The sequence below is a fragment of the Tachysurus fulvidraco genome, chromosome 2 (genome assembly GCF_022655615.1).
Source record: "Tachysurus fulvidraco isolate hzauxx_2018 chromosome 2, HZAU_PFXX_2.0, whole genome shotgun sequence".
NCBI lineage: Eukaryota > Metazoa > Chordata > Actinopteri > Siluriformes > Bagridae > Tachysurus > Tachysurus fulvidraco.
In genome coordinates, this window is record NC_062519.1 from 15,900,087 (window position 1) to 15,925,520 (window position 25,434).

The following is a 25,434-nucleotide window of genomic DNA, read 5'->3' on the forward strand; positions in this document are numbered from 1 at the left end:
AACAATTGTTTAATTAACTGACATGCGCAGTAGCTTTGTTGTTGAAAACCCGCCGTGTCTATGAACCGTTTGGCCTTCCATACAGTCAGAGCACCGACTCTGCGCATCTCCGCTGTTTTGCTCTAAACCTCAGTGCGCTTTTCTTAAAGCAGGGGAAAAAATGGAAATCGCAAACAAGGTAGGAGAAAAACTAAACAGGTTATTTTTCTCAGTGCATAATCAGACAGAAATGGATCTAGTCGAAAAAGGAGAAATAAACACACACACCCCAATTAGGAATATATCTCTTTTTATCCATTTGTTTTTTTTTCTTTTTCAGGTCGTTTCCTCTGGGACATTTCAGGTGTTTAAACTCCCTCTGGGCTTCATCCGCCTGCTGGAATGGGTAAGTGCATGAAAGTGGGATTTGTGTTTTCATTACACTCATGGAATTTAATTTATTTTTTTATCCTTTAGTCTGTAGCTTCAGTGATCTATAGAGCAGCGCGTTGCATTGCTTAAGGTTGTTGGTGCATCAAGTATAAATGCATCAACTTAAACGCGCGTGTTTGTGTTGTGGACTTGTTTCCTACTTGAACTGGTGCTAAAAGTTCGTTTTTAAGCTATAATTGTTGCTATGCTTTGATGCTTTGGTTTAAGACCCGCCCCAATTAACGCCTGATTAATTAATTAATCCAGCGTGCAGCTCGTGCACATGTTTATCTCTGCTCGGGTGCGCGTGCAAGACTGGGCTTCTTTATTTTAACTCACGTAGCGTCGTTTTTCTAATCCGAAATGCATCAAGCTTCATATTTACTTTTGGATTTGAACAAACGTGGCAGACGTCACATGATCACATGAAATTTACACGTGATTTCGAGACACTTGACGTGTTATGAGAATTTTTTTTATCCACTCTTAGTCACGTGATTATTAGTATTTGAGAATGGGCATAAGAAAGGAATATTTTTTCCTTTCACACTGGATGAGAAGCTCCTCTAAATACACTCGATATTACACTGAGAACTCCAGCACTGGAGATCAGGTGCAAGTGAAAAATTCTAGGTTAATGACACACTGAACAAATTCCACTCCGGTTTCCTCCCCCAGTCCAAAGACATGCATGGTAGGTTGATTGGCATCTCTGGAAAATTGTCCGTAGTGTGTGTGTGTGTGTGTGCCCTGCGATGGGTTGGCGCTCCGTCCAGGGTGTATCCTGCCTTGATGCCCGATGACGTCTGAGATAGACACAGGCTCCCCGTGACCCGAGGTAGTTCGGATAAGCGGTAGAAAATGAATGAAGAAATGAATGAATGAATGGACAATTTCCGCTGGCTTGGCCAAAAATATTAAAAACTTCAACAGCAATTTCTGGAAGCAAACTTTTGTCTAGAAGCATTGGACAAAGTGTAGAGTGTAGTGCCAGGGGGCCCCAGTTTACTGACAACACCTGCTCAGAACAAGTAGTCTAGGCCAGTGCTTCTCAAACTGGGGGCGCTGAGATTAAAAAATGTGCACATCTTAGTGTCATGCTTATTTCTTCCCCAAACTGGGATAAAAGATAAAGCACGTTATTATATAGATATTATTTTTATTTCAATTCACTTTGGAACTATGAGACTCAAACCTGTTCCACATGACAATGCCCGTGTGCAAAAAGCAAGCTTCTTGAAGACATGGAGTGAAAGTTGGAGTGGAAGAACTTTAGTGTCCTGCACAGAACTCTGACTCGAACTCAACCCCACTGAACCCCCTTGGGATAAACTGGAACACGGGTATAAGTCCAGTTTCGTGTAATACACTTGAATGTATGTTTTGGGTTCTAAGTTACTCATAACACTTTGCAATGCATTTTTTGTTTTTTGTTTTTGTTAAGGTCCAGATTATTGAATTAGGAATAAAATCATAAACAATACTTTACATAAGCTGGAAGTGTATCCTGTAACTTCTCCGTCATCTTATCCGTTAATCGTGAGTGCATAAGTCTAATTCCTAATTCTGAGCTTTTCCCAGTGTAAATGTTGACGTAACTTTTGTATTTATGTTGCCAGCTATCAATATTTATTACCAATGTGTATTTTTTATTTTATTTTTTTGACTGTGTTTTTCTCTTTGAGATGCTTAATCAATTATTATTAATTATTAATTTTTATTATGTTATTAAAGTTATTGATTGATATTTTATTAGATACTGATAACAGGTTTAAGTTAAGTTAAGCTAATCGACAGGCCGGAAACACAAAATGACATGAAATTACTTTTGAATTTAAATCCTGGTGTTTGAACAGAAGGAGACAACCGAAGATTCTGCCCATTTATTTATTTATTTATTTATTTGTTTGTTTGTTTGTTTGTTTGTTTGTTTGTTTGTTTGCTTATTTATTTATCGTATATTTAGGTAGGTGTGTAAGAAATTGCTTACTGTCTTAAAAAGTATGTGTTACTGTAAACATTCATCTTGTCCCAAATCTAGGATCTGTAATTCCATCATTGATGGTTTTAGTCTAATCCCTGATTTTGTCTCCAGAGGGACTTATAAAGGTTTTTAAAGTGGTTCCCCAAGGTTAAAGGGTCAAGTCCTAATCGTGGCCGGCGTTAGAAGCGACACGTTCGTACCCATGCATCGTACGTGCTACTGCCAGTTTTAGATCATTTTTGCTGCTGAATGCTGAGGGATGTGAGCACAGTGATGCATCTCCTCTCAGGGACACGATTCGTCACGCTCAGTGTTTGAAGTGTCCTCGGCACAAACGGGGGGCTTATCGCCCGGGAAGCACACACTTCTAATCACATTTGGTCACACTACGGCTTCTCTCTATATTCCCCATCTCTCTCTCCACCATTCAGGGCTTTTGTCTATCCACCATCCTCTGTTGTTCTAAATATTTTTTTTCTACACTGGATTTCCATAGTCTCATTTTTCTCCCCACTCGCTTCATCTCAGTTTCTCTTTCAACCCATTAAACGAAACCGTGAACCATTTACTGTGCTGTACACACAGCAGGAGAAATAAAACGACAGATTAAAACGACAGCAGATTCAAAAGTACGCCTGTTTTTTATGTAAGTATCTGAAACGTGTCCTGATCTAATCAGCCAAGCAGCACGATGCATACACTTGAGAGCTTTGAGAATTTCTTGAGAATTTCACACCGCCGAGTGAATGAACATGCCTTGTTGTTGATGTGAGAGGTCAGAGGAGAACATCCAGTTCAAGCAAGGCTACAGTCACCACTCTTTACAACTATGATGAGCAGAAAAGCATTTTGACGTGTCAGTTCTTGAGGAGGACGAGCTACAACAGATAAAGACCACATCGGGTTCCAAAAACAGGAATCCGAGGTTAATATCGTGACTTTCGTGAATTCAGGATCAATTTGTCTTATGAACCACTCAGTAGTTGAGATACACACAAGATTTGCATGAATTCTGATATCTGTATGGTATTTTATCTCACTGTGTGTGTTTGTGTGTGTGTGTACTGCTTTGTTGTGCATGCCTAGCTGCCATATATAATCATGGTTATTAGTCCAGGCTGATGGTTCAGAAGGAGATTAGGGATCGGGGCTGCTGTTTCCGCCTAACTGGACAATGTGGATATTTTTACCCTCTGTAGACTCAAAGCGAGGCATACTCACAGCTCTGTGATGCCTCCTGTGTGTGTGTGTGTGTGTGTGTGTGTGTGTGTGTGTGTGTGTGTGTGTGTGTGTGTGTGTGTGTGTGTGTGTGAGAGAGGATGTTTTCTGCTCTCAAGGTTAAGCCTGTAATCCAGAGACACTTGACAAGTGTGACACAGACAGAGAAGGAGTGGAAGTGCTGTTCACAGTGTGTGTGTGTGTGTGGAGAAGAAGCTCATCCTGAAGAGACAAGTGCTTGAGTGAAAAGCTTGATGGCCTGCAGGTGCTTTCTGTTCTCTTTCATATTCACTAAAACTAAAGCGGCTGATTAACTGCAGCAACACACACAGGAGCTGCTCTCAAAGATGAAATAGAAATTTCTTTCTTTCTTTCTTTCTTTCTTTCTTTCTTTCTTTCTTTCTTTCTTTCTTTTAATCTTAATATGATGTGACTTTTTTCTTCTTTTTTTGGTTATGCTTAACCTTTTACTTCATTATTTCAATCTCTCTCTCTCTCTCTCTCTCTCTCTCTCTTTCTGTCTTTCTCTCTCTGTCTATTAGCAGAGGAATTTGCCCTGCCTATGTAAACACAAGAAGCTCATTTTCTTCGTCCCATTAACTTGTTACTATTAATGAATAAATGTCATCCTTTTATGAACCCTGTGTCGTTCTGCTTGTATAAGAAAAAATCAAACACTTCAAGATGTCCTGTGATAGAAAATATTCAATTTCAAGGTGGTTACAGAGATTCTGTTTTGTGTCTGGCTGCATCACCACCCCTTTGTTGACTATTAGAACCCAAACCATGTGTTTTTCTCCTTAGTTGTGACAGATTCTAACGTACTTCATTTTCCACTCGCACTGGATATGTGGCAGAATCGCTAGAAAAGCTCTTCCTGAACTCTTCCTTATGTAGAGAAATACGTGCTGTGAACTGGAGAAATCTGACAGTGTAGTTTTGCAGTGTGAGAGCAAAGCTGCTCTTCATCTTCCTCATCATCACATGCACACACGCACTCCTCCTCCTCCATGCCTTGCAGATCAGCACACAGCTGCAAGAGACTGATAAACAAGTTACAGCATCACAGCACAAACCTTGCATGGCTCTGTGTGTGTGACAGAGAGGGAGACACACACACACACACACACACACACACCGAGCTGAATACTTTTTCTTTAATTAATCAGATTTAGATAAGCAGGTCTGAGCAACAAGCTTAACTAGGAACAAATTAATACGTTGTTATTGTCATTGTGACTCACTCATCCAGCTGTATTCATTCTCCACTCACTTTTCCCCTCATCCTTTATCCCTTCATCAAGCCTTTATTCTACTTAACCACTCATCATCTTCATGGGAAATCCCCCCCCCCCTTTTTTTTTGCTATTTGCAGAGACCATTATTAGCATTTGACCTCTCACATCTCCAGGGTTCCTGGTTTCATCCTGAACTCAAGGTACTGTCTGTGCTGAGATGTCCGTGTTCTTCTTACGTCTGCTCTGGGTTCTGTGGATTCCCTCCACTTCTCAAACACATGCCAGGAGCTTACAGAATATACTGGCAGAAAATTTGCATTCTACAGCACGAAAGCTGCTCTCGGTTGTTCCAATATGACAGTGATCCAAAGCACAAGGCTAGATTGACCCTCCAATGGCTAAGAGAAAGGTGAAGGTTCTGGAGGCCATCACAATTTCCTTACCTCAATATCACCGAGTCACATTGGGGAGATCTCAAATGTACAGTTTGTGCAAGACAACCAAAATATTTACAGGAACTGGAGGCATTTTGCCAAGAAGAATAAGCAGCTGTACCACCTGACCGAATTAAGGACTTCACGCACAATTATTACAAAAAAACAGCGTCATTGATGCTAAAGAGGCCAATACACAATATTAATAACTAAAGGTATGCAAACTTTTGAACAGGGATTATTTCCTTATTTCCTTTTCTGTTATGTTTTGTTTGCTGATTGAGTGATTCTGTTATGCCTTACATATTAACTTGTGCACTTCCATGGAATATACCGAAAGCCAAGAATGTCTTTGGGATTCCAATAAATACTCATTAAATGTACTGTATATATAATGGTGAATTAGAATAGCATGTCATTTCATGTTTACCCAACTAGATGGTGCTGTTTACCACACTTTCGTGGTCACTGAACATATATATACACACACACACACACTCAGAGAACTCGACCTACCTTGACCACGCTTGTATATATCATCAGGTTTCATTGAGAAAAGAAATAAATGCTTTGGAACAAGACCTGTGCACTTTGCCATTATGATGCTGGGTGATTGCTTGTAAATTTCTTACACAGCTAAACCTCAGGACTGCGAAGAATTTCCACTAACTTCCATGCTGAAAATCTGGCCATGCTGACATGATAGAAAGTGATTACTTCTGCTCATTATCGGCCCAGCAGATGCTACACACACATGAACAGCTGTAACTGCACTCTCTCTGACTCTTCCTGCAACACACAATCCACCTGTTATTTGGTCTTCCTCTCAATTTTCTTTCTCGATCTGACTAACTCGAATCGACACGTATACACACGCGCACACACACACACACACACACACACACACACACACACACACCTGTCCTGAATGTTCCAGAATGAATAGACCACTTTTGGATGCCGTACTTGCTTTCTTAACATTGCATCAGTCCAGATGCTCTACTTGCTCTTGTCTCCACCCCTTTTCTGTCATTGCTTTGTTACCTACTGTGATCATCTGTTACATAGAATTCCATAAAAAAAAAAACTCTCCAAAACTTACACTTTATGCATCTGTAATAGCTCATTACTTCTCTCTCAAATGGGATTTGCCCCTGTGACTGTGACTGAGAATTCCATTTATTTCAAGAACTTCAAGAACTTGATGATGCAGTGGCAAATGGGACTTCCTAATGTCCATAACAAGAGGAATAAATCATTTAGTACTTAAAATAAGTGGCTACGTTAATAAAATCTAATCAGACATTTTTTTTTTATATTTAATAGGTTGTCCTCTCAGATCATTTCATAATTATAGACTTGGGACTTGGGATTAGGTCTGTCACAGTTATTACATAATCATAATTAGTAATCATTGTATGTGTTTACTCTAAATAGTTGTAGAAGGTAAATCCATTGTGCTTCTTAAAACCTTAATGCAATAAAAGTAGAGCAGCAACTACAATGTAGTTGTACAGTGCTTTGCAAAAGTATTCATACCCACTGAACCTTTTCACATTTTGACCCGTTACAACCACAAACAATAATGTATTTTATTAGGATTTTATGTGATAGACCAACACATAGTTGCACATAATTGTGAAGTGGAAGGAAAATGATAAATGGCATCCAAATGTTTTTTTTTCCAAATAAATATCTGAAAAGTGTGGTGTGCATTTGTATTCAGCCCCACTGAGTCAATACTTTGTAGATTTTTTGCTGGAAGGTGAACCTCCGCCCCAGTCTCAAGACTTTTGCAGACCCTAACAGGTTTTCATCTAAGATTGCCCTGTATTTGGCTCCATCCATCTTCCCATCAACTCTGACCAGCTTCCCTGTCCCTACTGAAGAAAAGCATCCTCACAACATGATGCTGCCACCACCACCATCATACACTACCCTATACTACACTGTGCCACCACCATGTTTCACGGTGGGGATGGTGTGTTCAGGGCGATGTGCAGTGTTAGGTTTCCGCCACACATAACATTTTGAATTTTGTCCAAAATGTTTAATCTGACCACAGCACCTTCTTCCACATGCTTGCTCTGTCCCACACTTGGCTTGTCGCAAACTCCAAACGGGATTTTGTATGATTAGGGATTTGTGCACGACTGATAGTTGTCCTGTGGACAGATTCTCCCACCTGAGCTGTGGATCTCTGCAGTTCCTCCAGAGTTACCATGGGCCTCTTTGGCTGCTTCTCTGATTACTGCTCTCCTTGCACGGCCTGTCAGTTTAGGTGGACGGCCATGTCTTGGTAGTGTTGCAGTTGTGTTCCATACTTTTTCCATTCCTGGATGATGGATTGTACAAGTGCTCCGTGAGACGTTCAAGGATTGGGATATTAATTTATAACCTAACCCTGCACCCTGAACCTAAAACTTCTCCACAACTTTACCCCTGACCTGTTTATTGTGTTCTTTGGTCTTTGTGATGCTGTTTCTTCACTAATGTTCTCTAACACACTTCTTAGGGCTTCACAGAACAGCTGTATTTATACTGAGATTAAATTGCACACAGGTGCACTCTATGTACTAATTAGGTGACTTCTGAAGGCAGTTGGTTTCACTGGATTTTAGTTACGGGTATCAGAGTGAAGGGGGTTGAATACTACACTACACTACACTGCTTTAGACTACACTACACTACACTACTCTATACTACACTACACTGCTTTAGACTACACTACACTACACTACTCTATACTACACTACACTGCTTTAGACTACACTACACTACACTACTCTATACTACACTACACTGCTTTAGACTACACTACACTACTCTATACTACACTACACTGCTTTAGACTACACTACACTACACTACACTACTCTATACTACACTACACTGCTTTAGACTACACTACACTACACTACTCTATACTACACTACACTGCTTTAGACTACACTACACTACACTACTCTATACTACACTACACTGCTTTAGACTACACTACACTACTCTATACTACACTACACTGCTCTAGACTACACTACACTACACTACTCTATACTACACTACACTGCTCTAGACTACACTACACTACACTACTCTATACTACACTACACTGCTTTAGACTACACTACACTACTCTATACTACACTACACTGCTTTAGACTACACTACACTACACTACTCTATACTACACTACACTGCTTTAGACTACACTACACTACACTACTCTATACTACACTACACTGCTTTAGACTACACTACACTACTCTATACTACACTACTCTATACTACACTACACTACTCTATACTACTCTATACTACACTACACTGCTTTAGACTACACTACACTACGCTACTCTATACTACACTACACTGCTTTAGACTACACTACACTACTCTATACTACACTACACTACTCTATACTACACTACACTGCTCCATACTACACTACACTACACTACTCTATACTACACTACACTACTCTATATTACACTACATTATACTACACTACACTTCACTACACTACACTGCTCTATACTACACTACCCTATACTACACTGCACTACACTGCTCTATACTACATTACACTATACTGCACTGCACTGTGCTGCTCTATACTACGCTACACTACACTGCTCTATGCTACACTACACTGCACTATACTACACTACACTGCTCTATACTACACTACACTTCACTACACTACACTATATTAAACTTCACTACACTACACTATACTACACTTCACTACACTACACTGCTCTATACTACACTACACTATACTACACTGCTCTATACTACATTATACTGCACTGCACCGTGCTGCTCTATACTACACTACACTGCTCTATACTACACTACACTGCACTATACTACACTACACTGCTCTATGCTACACTACACGGCACTATACTACACTACACTTCACTACACTACACTATATTAAACTTCACTACACTACACTATACTACACTTCACTACACTACACTGCTCTATACTACACTACACTATACTACACTGCTCTATACTACATTATACTGCACTGCACCGTGCTGCTCTATACTACACTACACTGCTCTATACTACACTACACTGCACTATACTACACTACACTGCTCTATGCTACACTACACGGCACTATACTACACTACACTGCTCTATACTACACTACACTTCACTACACTACACTATATTAAACTTCACTACACTACACTATACTACACTTCACTACACTACACTGCTCTATACTACACTACACTATACTACACTGCTCTATACTACATTATACTGCACTGCACCGTGCTGCTCTATACTACACTACACTGCTCTATGCTACACTACACTGCACTATACTACACTACACTGCTCTATGCTACACTACACTGCTCTATGCTACACTACACTGCACTATACTACACTACACTGCTCTATGCTACACTACACTGCACTGTACTACACTACACTGCTCTATGCTACACTACACGGCACTATACTACACTACACTGCTCTATATTACACTACACTTCACTACACTACACTATATTAAACTTTACTACACTACACTATACTACACTTCACTACACTACACTGCTCTATTCTACACTACACTATACTACACTGCTCTATACTACATTATACTGCACTGCACCGTGCTGCTCTATACTACACTACACTGCTCTATGCTACACTACACTGCACTATACTACACTACACTGCTCTATGCTACACTACACTGCACTATACTACACTACACTGCTCTATATTACACTACACTATACTGCACTGCTCTATACTACACTACACTACATTTCTCTATGCTACACTACACTATACTACACTACACTGCTCTATATTACACTACACTTCACTACACTACCCTATATTAAACTTCACTATACTACACTACACTATACTACACTTCACTACACTACACTGCTCTATACTACACTACACTATACTACACTGCTCTATACTACATTACACTACACTGCTCTATACTACACTACACTATACTACAATGCTCTATACTACATTACACTGTACTGCACTGCACCGTGCTGCTCTATACTACATTACACTATACTACACTGCTCTATACTACACTACACTGTACTACACTACACTGCTCTATACTACATTACACTACACTGCTCTATACTACACTACACTATACTACACTACACTGCTCTATACTACACTACACTACACTGCTCTATACTACACTACACTACACTGCTCTATACTACACTACACTGCTCTACATTACACTACACTGCTCTATACTACACTACACTATACTACACTGCTCTATACTACATTACACTGTACTGCACTGCACCGTGCTGCTCTATACTACATTACACTATACTACACTGCTCTATACTACACTACACTGTACTACACTACACTGCTCTATACTACATTACACTACACTGCTCTACATTACACTACACTGCTCTATACTACACTACACTGCATTGCTCTACACTACATTACACCACATTACATTACTCTATACTAAACTATACTGCACTTAACTATACTACATTGTTCCATAACACCGAGCTACACTGCATTTCACAACACAACACTATCACTAAATGGAATAAATCACTAAGTTATCGTTCGTTCCTACTCTCCTCTACTCTATTATGCCGTATTCCACTGTACTCTCCCATACTGTACTGTACTGTAATGTATCATGTGTAAGGCAACCTGAAATCAGGGTTTTTTTTGTACACGGTTTTATTTTATGTTCATCACGAGTTATATATTTTGGTTATTGCAAAATTGCCTGTAAATACTTCTCCAATGTCATGCTCTTTCTGATCCTGTCTGGAACTCTGGCTTCGCCCTCGTACCTCCCACTCATCATGTTGTGCAGCACTGCTAGTTGGAATGCCGACCCAACCTGTCCGTATTTATAGTCACTGTTACATAACTACATCTGCAAGTCTTGCATGTGTCTCTATTGCAGTGCCGATATATACATACCTATTGATTCCTGCTTTTTCTCCTTATTCTCTGTGTATTGTTGATTATGGATTTGTTCTTGCTGTCTGATGTAGGATTCGGTTCAAGCAAGTGATTCTTGGAACAGCATTAGAAATAAAACAATAATATATATATATATATGTGTGTGTGGAAAAAACTCATAGCTTACTGTACAGTGACTTTTTAAAGTACAGTGACTTTTTTTTATCAGAAAATAAAATGCTGTTCTTTTTGGCAACACAGCTTCAGTTTTTGACCTTTCTGAAAGTAAACACGTAAAATCCTATTTAAGAATTTAGTGTGTATAATAAATGAATCGGTTTGTTAATTTGCAGACAAATTTACATTTAAATGCTCAGTGAAAGTTAAGAAATGTTTAAAATTGCAGTTAAAAAAAATTATTAAAAGAACAAAAAATGTTCTGGGGAAAAAAAAAATATTTTTTCATAAACATCATTACCTATCATTAGGTAAAGGTATTTATTTGCAGGTATTTATTTAGCAAATATACATTAAAATGTGGCTCAAATGCTTACTAAATTTAAATATAACGTAAAAGTTTTTTTTTAATTAAAAACAATTTAAAAATCAGTGTAATGTGAAAAAAAGAAAACAAAGAAAACTGTAATCATTCTAAAATGAAATTTTTTTTAAAGTAATTCTAAAATAAAACAAGAAATTATTGTTCTGTGGTTAATTAATTAATTAATAACATTCTATTACTTAAAATTGTTTGATGAAAAAAATATACGTTGCTAAATATTTTTAAGAATACTGATTGGTGCTTATTACTTACTGTACATCATGTGAATTATATGATTGTGGGAAACTCAAAGGTAACTGAGACTGCGCATAATGTAGAGATTCGGAAATTAGGCAAGAGAAAATGTGTAGGAACAGGTGTGTGTGTGTGTGTGTGTGTGTGTGTGTGTGTGTGTGTGTGTGTGTGTGTGTGTGTGTGTGTGTGTGCACGTGTATAGAGAGAGAGAGAGAAATGGTGCATGGATCATGTTGCGTATTTTGGTGTTTGTCCTTCTGTAGGGGTTTCCTCTGTGTGTGTGTGTGTGTGTGTGTGTGTGTGTGTGTGTGTGTGTGTGTGTGTGTGTGTGTGTGAAGGTGTTTCACTTGTTGTTCTCTCTCACTCCCTCTCTCTCTCTCTCCCTCTCGCTCTCTCTCACTCTCTCCATCCCTCTCCCTCTCTCTCTCTCTCTCTCTCTCTCTCTCTCTCTCTCTCTCTCTCTCTCTCTCTCTCTCTATTGCTTCACTCTCACACACCATCACACACACAGAGCGAGGGATAGACAGGGATAGAGATCATCAGTGGTCAGGCTCTAAACCGCGTCCCGTTACCTCTAAATGATTCGGACTACAGCGAGCCACTTGTTGTGTGCAGCCGAAGATCTGTTGTGTGTTTAAATGTGTATGGTCATATTCGCCCCGGTAAGTGCCACATTATCATTTTCTATACTTTAAACTGATGTGGATTTCATTCCACTTCAACAGTTGTGCATTTTCAATATATTGATTTGCAAAATCTATGATATGTGTGTGAATAAATATTGATGTTCCATTACTTAATCCATTTTGGGACTTTGTGTATGTTGATATTCTATGAAAATATGCAAAGATCCTTTTTTTTTTTTAAAGTTTTGTACTCTTTTAATTTGATCTGTATAGTAGAATTAGACCTTTCTGAGTACTTTAGCACAGCAGATTCATCCCTCGTTAATAATTAAAGCCTTTAACAGCTCTGGCGAATGGAAAAAAATACATCCTAACTGAAATCAGAGATATACACTAGCCATGAAGTGCCTCCGGGTCCTCTTTGGGGATTATCGTACAATCATCTATCAATTAGGATCGTTTCGGGTTTAGTGCAAAGGAGCTTTTATATCTGATACTAAACTGGCTGTTGCACTTCAAACTGCAGTGTTCATTGTGTTTCTCTTCCAAAAAAAGGGGGGGGGGGGTTCTGGGATACATACGAAACCAGTGGATAATAAAAACTTGTGAGATTTCAGAAGTCTACTTTTAGATGTTATTAGCATGAACTTCAAATACTGTACATCTACGTTCTTCTAAAGTTGTGTATAAATTGGATTTAGCTGGTAGTTTATTTTAGAAAATGTCTAAAACCGTGTTGGCTGATATACACCCATATTCAGATTTAACCTTATATTTTTTTACTTCAAGTCTGATGCTCTTTTTTTATAAGGAGCTTTATTAGTTTATTAGTGCACTTTTGCACCTACTCATTCCTGCAATTATCCAGTCAGCCAATCATGCTGTTACCGGTCAAAAGCTTCTGTGTCTGAATTTTATCTGGACCTGCTACATCCATCATGTTGGCATTGTCCTATGATCTATGATGTCTTAATAACAGGTAAAAAAATTCTTGATAAACCTTCGACAAGCTAACAGTTTACTCAGCCGTTGTTAAACAAGTGCACGTTAACGACATATATTTATACCTGTAGCACTGTTAGCCATGTTGGCTTATGGGCTAGTGTGGTGTGGATTGGTTCTGTACTGTAGGTCATTCAGTTCTTTTGTGCCTACTGTATTAAGAAAACTCCTTTTCGCCTACAGTCTAGTCGGGTAGTGAATACATTCGGACACGTTTACGGTGTGACCTCAGCGAGGAAACACCTCGCTGATGAAAGGGGCCAAAGGAGAACAGACAGAATGATTTGAGCTTATAGGAAGACTACAGGAACTCACACAAACACTCTTTATATACATGGTCAGCAGAAAAGCGTTTCAACATGTCGAACCTTAAGGCGGATGAGCTAGAAGAGCAGAAGGCCACATCAGTTCAGTTAAGGACAGGAATCTGAGGCTACAGTGGGTACAGTCTCACAAAAACATGGAGAGATAGAAGTCGATGTGATAAAATTACATTGTTGGCTGACTGGATGATTGCTTTTTTTTCTATAACGGAATTCTGTTATTTCATCAGTCATCAATCAAACAGTTTATCCTTGTTTCTGTTTGAATTTGTATAAATTTTTCGTGAAGTTGTAATAAAATGCTAAAACAAAGCTTAAATCCAGTCAGATTTGTAATGTTTGTTCCAGTTTGTATGCATTTTTCATGAGATCCTGTTCTATTGTTGTCAGGACAACAGTCTTGCATGCACATTTGATTCGTAGACCGTCATATGACACACACACACACACACACACACACACACACACACACACACAAGAAAAATGTGAATTTCTTTCATTACATTTTAGCTGAGGCAGAGTTTCATTCGAAATACTTCACGCTATAAACACGTAAATGAATGAATAGGAATCTCTAAAATGCAGCCAATATTCACATGTCACCAGTCTTTCACTATCTCATTGCGTAACTGCCAGCTGGATATGAGACGTACCTGGGAAAACTATTAGCCATCTGAAGGAGATGGTGCTCTGGGGAAAGTGTATCAGACCAGTCACTTTACCTCAAAGCGAGCATGTCTCCTGCACTTATTAAAGCACATCTTCTCTCCTGAGCCCTGGCTAAATAAAAGAAGCACAGACAGTGAGAGCAAACAACAATGAGTCTAGTTAAAGGCAAGCTATTGACACAATGTGGATTTTTTCAGACTTATAATCCCTGTCTGCTTTTAGTGGTTTGCATCGATTCTCAAACAGCTGGAGAAATGGAGATTACCGGCACATTAGTCAATCGTTTACAGGAGTCCGATAGCTTAACTGAAACGAATCGTCTTCGCATTCTGCCGCAGAGGATCAGACAATGAAGGTAGAAAGACCGATCGAGGATAGAGTTCTCTTGTTAAACTAAAATTTTCTATTCCAGGTTATTTGATTTTTTAAGGGATTTAAAGTCAGAACATTTCCAGAAAGCCAGTGGAGAGAAAACAGGAACTCTTAAGCTGGAAGACTGATAGGTCTCGATCACAACAGCCAACATTATATCTTTAAATTGTGCTCATCAGTAGCTTTCGAAGGACACCACCCTTGTATCAGTATGATCAACAGGGCCTGAGAAAGAGATCAGGGAACCCAGTCATTTTAGCCAAATTGGAGCTCTATCTCAGTCTATTTCAACTAACTTACTTGATTTTTTTTATTTAATTTATTTTCAATTAAATTTATACATTTAGTTGTTTTTTAAAGATATGATTTAAAGATATGATGCTTTGTTTACAGGGTAAAACTCTGACTGAAGCGATTTAACTTTTTTTTTTATCAAAGACAAAAGTCAGAAACAAAAATTATGTCTCAGTATTTGTTCAAAATTTTAACAAATTGAATGGAATTGTGAAGCCTGTAACATGAACAAAAAAAATCGTGAACTGAATGTCTCACTATATCTTTTATTAAACACAAAAACAGGTGGATATTCAACACTTAACAGTCTGGCTTGCAGATAAAACAACACCAGATGAGTAATCATCTGAAGAAGAAAAAAAAAATCACTCAATGATCGATGAATCAACAGAATGATGTTTCAAATTAGCTGCATGAGTAATAATCTTTATAAAACTATCCATCTGTCAAGTTCTATGTTGGGGATAATACAAAAAACAACACACATTCGGTTTAGTTGCTGTAGTGTATTCATCAAAAGGAATTCGTAAGCACGGAGCTGAAGAAATGATTGTTATTGCATTTTCAAATGCTTGATTCTAATTGGTCAGAAAGATTTGATTCAGTGTTAAAAAATCTTACAGCTGATCTTTATTTGAGTGTTAATTAGAATCACTTCTGTATGCTAATTATTTTTGAACGTGAGATTGAATGTTCATTCTGATCACAGCCACACCCCCCATTTCTAAAAGAGTGTGCAAACATATCCAATCAAGTTACTGTAACTGTAAAAATAAAAAACTTCTGACGTCATAATCTTGGTTTCTGACGTGATTAAGGACCAGACCATGCCTTTTATACACTTTTGATGTTCATTGTACAAATAATGTATCATTTATATATGTAAAAAAAATGTTTGCAGCTTTTTGCCATCTTTGCTTTCGCAACATGTGGAGGCTACACTGGACAGCTGCGGGTTAGCGTGGACTGTGTCAACAAAACTGACAGCAATCTCAGCATCACTGTCAAATTCGCCTACCCATTCAGGTAATGGCAGACACACACACATACTCGCACACACACAGTCCTCTAATCACAAATGTGCAGTAACAAATGTTTCTTTATTGATCTTTGCACCAGCGGGATATTAGATCTTGTAATCATTACAATAATAATTGAGATAATTACAATTAAAAACATTTATTTTCTTAATAATTAAATATGCTTAATAACATCTTTAAAAACAAGGATAGTATGTATTGATGACAGATTTTTTTATTTTTATTTATTGCTAAAACAATGTGTGTGTGTTTTTTTTATATATATCTACTGTATCTATTACCAGGTTTTAACTTTGTTCATAAAATGTGCTGTGTAATACCCATACTGTATGACATCCTAATAGAGCTAAAGCTGTGTGTGTGTGTGTGTGTGTATGTGTATGTGTATGTGTATGTGTATGTGTGTGTGTGTGTGTGTGTGTGTGTGTGTGTGTGTGTGTGTGTGTGCGCGAGAGTGCTGTCACTCTTTAGTTACCGCCGATATTCCCCATTAATTCTAAGCAACCAGTTAAGCAGCTGTGGGTAAAGTCTGAGGGTACTTGGAAAAGCCTGAATAAAAAAAAACATCTCCATGGCACCTGCTAAATCATTTCTTCTTGGAGTTAATAAACTTTGATTTTCTCCTTCAATTTAGCAGCAGTTGCCAGAGCTGCGTGACAAACGCCCTCGCTAATGTCAGAATCATTTGTACAGGCTGAAGGATGAGGATGAGGATGAGCAGAGGCTTTTGTGGTGTGAAATCTTCCTTTCTTACCAATTTTATCATGAACCATGAACGATTTTGTATTCTCTTTTATTTTCATTCAGAGAAAACATGACTATTCAAAATATTTTTTGAACAGATAAATAGTATTCGCAGCACCTAATAACGAGTCCGTAGAGGATTCAAGCCAAGATTCTTTAGCTGAAGCCTTCATCAGTTCCCATGCGACAAACATACAGCACATATGCTACAGGTATCATAGAAAGTATCTTGTGCTTGCAATTTGACCAATTTGTGTAGTTTTCCACAAAAACAAAAACTTGTTTTGGAAATTTAGGCTTTCCACATTTGTCCCACAAGTGATATAAGGCTTTATTACAACACACATTCAACAAAATCCCACTTCGATTCAGGCGAGTCGAGCATGAGTGCAGCTCTCATAGAAAGCCGTTACAGAAGAAAATAGTTTTTCAGAAAAAAAGCACAAAAAACTCCAAGCCATTTCACAAAAAAAGGTAGTTTTTAACCACAACATTTACATGAGGAGCTGAATAATCATCCAGGAGGAACTGAATAATGACCGAAATATTTATACTATTTAATTCCAATTGTTTATAAGCAATCACAGACATTGAGGACATAATGGATCTTAAAGGTGGGGTGCATGATCTTTGAAAGCCAATGTTGACATTTGAAATCACCTAAACAAACACGCCCCTAACCCAAATGGGTGTCACCCCTGTTTTGATAGCTCCGCCCCACACATACATAAGTAACCCAAGCAAATATTATGGCGGAACCTGTTGGGGCAGCTGGCCGAGGGGATATTTTTATTAGTAAATGAACACAATGAGTAATACTATGGTAATACAAATGTGTTGTTGTAGTACTGTGTGTTGTAGCTTGAAAGGTTTAGCTCCGTTTCACTCGGAAGACCTAGAACCCGAGGCAGAGGTAACGGCAGATATCCGCCATGTCAATGTTTCAATCGCTTTCGGCTAATGTCAGACATGCTCACTGAACACTCTCATATTGACAAGACACGCCCCTTTCTGCTCATTGGCTACGCGTTTGCTTTGTTAGTCGGCCCGAATCAGTTTTTTGAAGCATTTTTCAAACATCATGCATCCCACCTTTAATGTACGTCATGAATGCATGAATAGTGGGTTATTAAATCATTATGAGTTCATCATTAAACCATTATCATTTAAATCATTATGAAGTTATAGAGAAGCTTCAGAGTGATTTAACAGAATAATAATATATAAAATAGATGTTTTAGGATCTGAGAAAAAAATTCTAGTTTCCCGTATCTGAAACGGACGTCGCAGAAATATACAAGATGACCAACTTCATCTCAAATTTCTGTTAAGATCACGAAAGAAGCAAAAAAAAAAAAAGAAACTAGGACAGGACTCGATTTAAAGTAAAATAAACTAAAGCGCTTTTAGTTTTGCCCTGTATTTTTTATTTTTTTTTCACTGAGAAAATGAAACCTGTACTTTAAAGGGATTTCCTTCTAATGAAACTTCTTTTCCACTCATCTCCTTTCCCTTGAAGTCACATAAGAACAGCCGGTGAAACATGGTCCCGGATCAAATTTGTGAGACCGACATACTTTGAAGTTCCTCTCAGATCTTTCTTTGCTTTAATAAGCGCTAAAGCTGCCACTCTTTGGCTGAACTGTATCACACGGCGATTTGATCCCATTGTGAGAGAGAGACATTAATATCACACTGGAATCCTGTTCTTCAGTACAGAGGATTGATGCTGATGCTGCGCCGCATCACCTTTTATCCCACCTGCCAGTTTCCCTCAGGTACAGGATGATCACTTGTACCAGACACGATCACCAATGGTTCCTGACTTCACGTTGCCTTTATTTTACGCTTCTTCTCTGCTCGATTCGTCAGCTCTGACTGCTAGAGATAGACCGGGTGAGGCAGATCTGTGACAGCTGGCACGGCAACTTTATCACTTAGATCACGTACGGTGCCATGAAACATGTATCGCCGTGTCAGCCTTTAGATATGATGAGAAGCTCCAGAAGCTGTTTTAAGGGCCTCAGAATGGACGTTACCTGGACTAGATCTAAATTCAGACCAGAATGAAAACAAGCAGAGCAAAAATAAAATGGAGGAGAAAAAGGCTTGTGTGTCAAAAATCAGAGTTCTTTAGATAACATGCAGGAAAATGAACAACAAAATAAAATGGAAGAGGGATTTATAGAATAGAATAGAATCGGACGTGGGGGTCAATTTGTTATGGAATAGAAAAGAAACCAAATCTTTAGAATAAAATAGAATAATACAGAATAGCAATTGACTAAAATAAATTGGAATAGCAACACAATAGAAAAGGGATTCTTAGAAAAAAACAAATTTGTATTTGTTTGTTTGTTTATTTATATATTTATTTATTATTTGTTCGTCCGTTTTATGGACTAAACTAGAATGAGATTTTATAGGATATCAATAAATAGAAGGAGAATAGGAAAGTGCAATGCGGTGAATAGAATAAAATACACAAAGAGATTAACAATAGAAGAGAATCAATGGATTGATTTTATAAGTATAAATAGAATAGGATAGAAAAAATATATAAGAGACTGAACTAGAATGAAATAGAAAAAAATAGTTAGAATAAAAAGGGAACTCACTGCATAGAATAGAAATGGTTTTGCGTTTAATCGATTACACTACACACAGAATGGGATAATAGTGAATAAAACACTATTAGATTAATAACGGGAGTAATTGAATATAATAGAGTAGCGAAGACTAGACTGCTGTGTGTGTGTCTGTGGTCTGTGTCTGTGTGTGTGTCTGTGTGTGTGTGTGTGTCTGTGTGTGTGTCTGTCTGTGTCTGTGGTCTATGTCTGTGTCTGTGTCTGTGTCTGTGTGTGTCTGTGGTCTGTGTGTCTGTGGTCTGTGTGTGTGTCTGTGGTCTGTGTCTGTCTGTGTGTCTGTGTGTGTGTCTGTGGTCTGTGTGTGTGTCTGTGGTCTGTGTCTGTGGTCTGTGTGTGTCTGTGGTCTGTGTGTGTCTGTGGTCTGTGTGTGTCTGTGGTCTGTGTCTATGTGTGTGTCTGTGGTCTGTGTGTGTGTGTCTGTGTGTGTGTCTGTGGTCTGTGTCTGTGTGTCTGTGTCTGGGTCTGTGTCTGTGGTCTGGGTCTGGGTCTGTGTGGATATTTGGATATTTTCTGAGATTACGAAACACAGATTTCACATGTATATGATGAGTAGCAGCCTGGGAAACCATTCACATGGATTCTCTCTCTCTCTCTCTCTCTCTCTCTCTCTCTCTCTCTCTCTCTCTCTCTCTCTCTCTCTCTCTCTCTCTCTCTCTCTCTGTGTCTGTCTTTCTCCATCTCTATGTTTCTGTCTGTCTCTCTCTACCTGTCTTTCTCCATCTCTCTGTCTGTCTGTCTGTCTATCTCTCTCTCTTTCTCTCTCTTTCTCTTTCTCTCTCAGGCTGAATCAGGTCACCTTCATGGTGCCTACATGTGAAGGCAGACAGCAGGAGCAGCTCCACCTGGATGGAGACTTCTCTTCCTCTGCTGAGTTCTTCGTCACTATCGCCGTCTTCGCCTTCCTCTACTCGCTCTTCGCCACCGTGGTCTACATCTTCTACCAGAACAAATACAGAGAGAACAACCGCGGCCCGTTTATCGTAAGCGCAAAAAACACAGCGTTTTGATACTTTTGTTGTGTAAGTGGTAAAACACACGATTCACCACAGTTATCACTTAGAGTAGTCCATGACTTCATTTTCTCTTAGAATTCCTCTTATACAAATACAATTTGTTCAAAATTACATTGTCATATTTATTGATGAATGACACCCAGCACTTCCAGTGTCAGCTGATTCTTTCCATAGATGTTAAATACTATCACGATGACGATGATGATGATGAATATTGGATGAATCATGTGCGTCAAACCATAAAAGTCCTTGTGAAGCTGTTACCATAGAAAAAGTCAGATATTAGAAATTGAGCTTGCTTCAGAGCTGCTGTAGTGGAAAATATCATTTCTAGAATTGTTCAGCTTTCTGACCAATCAGAATTGAGAATTAGAAATTTAGATTTCAGCATTAGGTAAAATTATTATTACTATTATTATTATTATTATTATAATTAGTAGTAGTATAAACGATACAACGTTTTGAAGTTTAGCCACCGGATTAACAGCTAATTAGTGAATTATTTAACCTACCGTTGGCTTGTTGCTCATTAGCGTGATGTATGCGTGCACTTGAACAATAATCTCCTAGGAGGCCCAGCAGCGAAATGAACAAGACGTGTGATTGCACCATGAGGAAATCTCATTTACATCTAGGTTTCTGTTTGGAATATAAGGATCTCCTGTAGTGAAGGGGAAAAGTCAGACTAGGATTCGCAGGCTGCATGTACCTTCAATTGAATTACGCTGCAATCTCATTATGCAAATGAAATGCATTTTATGGAGGAGTATGAAAGGAACGGGATGTGGCAGCCACAAAGGGATGTGGTAGCTTAGTGGTTAAGGTGTCGGCATACCAACCGGAAGGTTGTGAGTTCGATTCCTACATCCACCAAGCTGCCACTGCTAGGCCCCTGAGCAGGGCCCTTAACCCTCAATTGCTCAGTTGTATAAAAATTAGATAAAATGTAAGTCGCTCTAGATAAGGGAGTCTGCTAAATACTGTAAATGTAAATGTAATGAATGTAGCAGCATCCAGTACTAGAATTAAAGCTGATATGAAGAATTGTTGGTGCAATAAAGTGCACTTAAATTCTGTTGTGTTTGTACAGGACTTCATAGTGACGGTGGTCTTCTCCTTCATGTGGTTGGTGGGTTCTTCTGCTTGGGCCAAAGCTCTGTCAGACGTCAAGGTGGAGACGGATCCTGACGTAGTGCTTCTGCTCATGTCTGCGTGTAAAGTGCAGAACAACAAATGTGCCTCGGTGTACGGGCCGGTCTGGTCCGGCCTCAACACCTCTGTGGTATCGATTCATTTTCTTTTCGATCTGTGAGAAATAGAATTTTAAGTCGAAATATTCTTGACTTAGCCAGTCATTATACAGTGAGGTCCAAAGTCTGAGAGCAGGCGTGAAAATGCTTCATTATTTTCTAATAATGTTCTTAGATATTCTGGAATAGAATAGAAATAACATTCATGAGAATAGATCTTTAGAACAGATCTTATTTATTAGCCTTAAATTATCAGTAAGTTACATAAGTAACTTTTAAGTTTTAACCACCAAATTTCACGTTCCCGTATCTGAAATTTTATTTTTGTTCTTTTTTTGTTGTTGTTGTTTGTTTTACTCTAATTGCACAGAATAATTTGAGTATGATTTTTGTTAGTCATTAAGCACAAGCATCATTTCCAATTCATAATACAGTATATAAATATTATACCTGCATTTTATATTATAAACAGTGTCAAAAGCCAGGTCTTATTCACACACGTTCAAGCGACGTCTTCCTGAGCTGCATAAATGATCAGTCTGAATGGTGATAGAATTCCTGCTGTCACACGGCATCTTCATAATGAGTCACTCGTTTATGTGTGTTCCACTTTGATTTCCAGGTTTTCGGCTACCTGAACTTCGTCCTGTGGGCTGGAAACATCTGGTTTGTGTTCAAAGAGACAGGCTGGCATAAGGGCGGAGCCGCACGATATCCGACGCCGGCTCCTGAAAAACACACCACCGCCTTCAGCCAGCAACCCTACAACCAGCAGAACTACAACCAGGGCACCTTCGACGAATCAGGAGCCAGCTTCGGAGGAATTGGAGGCTTCGGCCAATCAGACTACAGCCAAGTGGGAAGTTACACCTCAAGTGGGCCCACATCTTACTAACCACACAGCACAAGCGAGCTAATCGTCACGGGGCAGGGGACAATTTCATGGGCAAAGGGTGAGAATTGGGTTCCGTCTAATTCTCTTATTTGCAGTTATAGCGTTGGTAAACAGTGATATGTTTACACTAAAAATTTCAGAATCTTCCCACAGAAGTTTATTCCAGGTTTTTTTTTTTATTGATGACTTTTAAAATGTTTGGGTTTTGAAAATTTGTCTAAAAGTCTAAGTGAAATATGAAGGTACATACTTGAGGAAAATGTTCCCTTTGGGTTTTTTCCAAACCTTTAAGGATCCTTATGTAGAACCCAGGTTTTCTGTTAGAAAGGGCTCCAGAAAAAAGCATCTTCTAAAACATACTGAGGAAACTTTTGTTAAAGGGGTGAAATTAATGGGTTCACACACAAAAATAAAGGAAAAAATCTCCTTAGAAGAAACGTTTGTTTTCTTAATACAAGTAGAAATATTTTTCTTACCCTATCGGTAAATGGTACCATTTTTTTTTTTTTTTTTTTTTTGAGGGGTAGAATACTTCCTTAAGGATCCAAAATGGTTCCTTTAAAAAACACATTTCATGCTTAAAGAGTGTTTCAGAGGCATACAATGTGATGACAGATCATGCAGGTTAATCAAGAGGAAGACTTTTAGAAAAAGAAACAGAGATAAAGGTTCAGCGTTCTTAGTTTCCTAAAGGGATCTACTGGGAATTGTCTCTGATTGGGAATCATAAAGTTACAGGGTTCTACATAGAACCATTAAGGGTTCCCCTAGAGGGACAAGCCAAGAGTTTATCCTTGTGGAATTCATCCACATTTCTGCCCACATAATATAATGCCAGCGTATCAGTTTTCTACATCGCGCTAACTTGATGCATGACGATGTGTCGCTGCGCTAAATTCTTAATCAAATTTTGCCGTCAAATGTAACAAAAAGATGAAATATTTATATTAAGATTACACGACCTTGTAAATGACGTACTCGTGTATATACAGTTGTTAGGATTGGTTGAAAAAATATATGAATATAAAGCTGTAGCTGTAGAGCGAGGAGATTCGCATGCATGCAACACACCTTCCATCACGTCTAGTGCACGTCTCTTTTGTACGTCACACACAAATTCATGTGATTTAATAAATAAATAAAATATAAAAAAAACAAGCCTGCTAAAAAGAATTGCAAGGCATGCCATTAAAAAAAATAGAAAATAGAACTGACTTATTTTTTACTTATTATCTGATTTATGTGTTGCTTGCTATAATGTTAAACTTTTTATTTATCTATTTTTTTGTAAATATTCCAATTGGTGTGAATGATACTGCATGTGCATTTGGCGTAATGCTAATAAAGATTGTGTACAGAACCACGAGTCAGACAGTCTTCTTGTAGAATTCTTTAGCTATGAACGCATTTACTATAATTCTAGATAATTATTAGCTCATTTATATTTAGATTAAATGTGGAATAGTATGACGATTACGTTATAATAGTAATATCACCCCTCAGTATATATATTTTTATTTCCAAATGCTAGCATTATATTTTATATACAGTAAATGCTTATTTTCTTAATTAATTAACAAATTAAACCCTTTAAATAGATAAGCAGCAATGGTGTGGTCTAAAACGACTGCTACAAATTACTGCTATTTCTCCAAAATCCAGTGTTTTCTTCTAAACAGCAATTTAAAAAAAATAATAAAATAAACAATGCCATGTCATATTTTTCATCTATTTATACTTATTTAATGAGAAAGGATGAGTGAAACAGTTACGTCCACTTATATAAACAGCCGTCCCCTCGGCAGCATCTTTTTGTCTGTCTGTAGAAGGAAAACTAATAAATATCAGAGCTTGCCGAGTGACCAAGAAACCCGTAAAGCTCAGAAGACTTCACTGAGGTGGAATTTCTCCTGACACTGGAGACTCCTTTCAAAAAATGTAGGGGCACGGTGGCTTAGTGGTTAGCACGTTTGCCTCACACCTCCAGGGTTGGGGGTTCGATTCCCGCCTCCGCCTTGTGTGTGTGGAGTTTGCATGTTCTCCCCGTGCCTCGGCGGTTTCCTCCGGGTACTCCGGAGGAAGTACTCCGACACTCCGTCCAGGGTATATCCTGCCTCGATGCCCAATGACGCCTGAGATAGGCACAGGCTCCCCGTGACCCGAGAAGTTCGGATAAGCGGTAGAAAATGAATGAAGAAATGTAAATAGAATATAGAAGAAATATTAATAGAATTATCAATTGTACTTAATAGCATTATGTTAATAGCAACTATTCTGGATTTCCTTGAAGTTCCTGAGTTTCCCTTTTACCCACTTTTAAAGCAACCTAAACTTTTAAAATCCATCTTTTTCACCAGATTGTTCTCTCCTAGCAGGAGACTTGTGTTTAGTTTTCCACCTCCACACTGAAGGTTTGAGCTGAGCACCCTGGGCAGTTATTGACTGTTGTGCCTCCACACCGTTTTCACATTGTGTCCACATTTATTTCTCGTTTGATTCCA

The 25,434-nt window shown here is 38.5% G+C and overlaps 1 protein-coding gene across 2 annotated transcripts; it reads left to right on the forward strand.

Moving 5' to 3' along the window:
• On the forward strand, nucleotides 1-24,287 carry synpra (synaptoporin a). Of its 2 annotated transcripts, XM_047803282.1 has the most exons (7): nucleotides 115-178; nucleotides 320-385; nucleotides 12,569-12,719; nucleotides 16,245-16,369; nucleotides 20,557-20,755; nucleotides 21,879-22,070; nucleotides 22,661-24,287. In XM_047803282.1, the coding sequence occupies exons 3-7, from the start codon at nucleotides 12,696-12,698 to the stop codon at nucleotides 22,931-22,933; spliced, it is 813 nt and encodes a 270-aa protein (XP_047659238.1). In that variant the 5' UTR covers nucleotides 115-178; nucleotides 320-385; nucleotides 12,569-12,695; the 3' UTR covers nucleotides 22,934-24,287. The 2 variants fall into 2 exon arrangements, with proteins under 2 accessions (XP_027032102.1, XP_047659238.1); XM_027176301.2 differs by lacking the exon at nucleotides 12,569-12,719 and having other exon boundaries at nucleotides 1-178.
• The last annotated feature ends 1,147 nt before the right edge of the window (nucleotides 24,288-25,434 follow it).

Coding starts and splice junctions, on each gene's coding strand:
- synpra (XM_027176301.2), top strand. Junction 16,370..20,556: donor AAATTCGCCTACCCATTCAG/GTAATGGCAGAC, acceptor TTTCTCTCTCAG/GCTGAATCAGGTCACCTTCA. Junction 22,071..22,660: donor CCGGCCTCAACACCTCTGTG/GTATCGATTCAT, acceptor TTTGATTTCCAG/GTTTTCGGCTACCTGAACTT.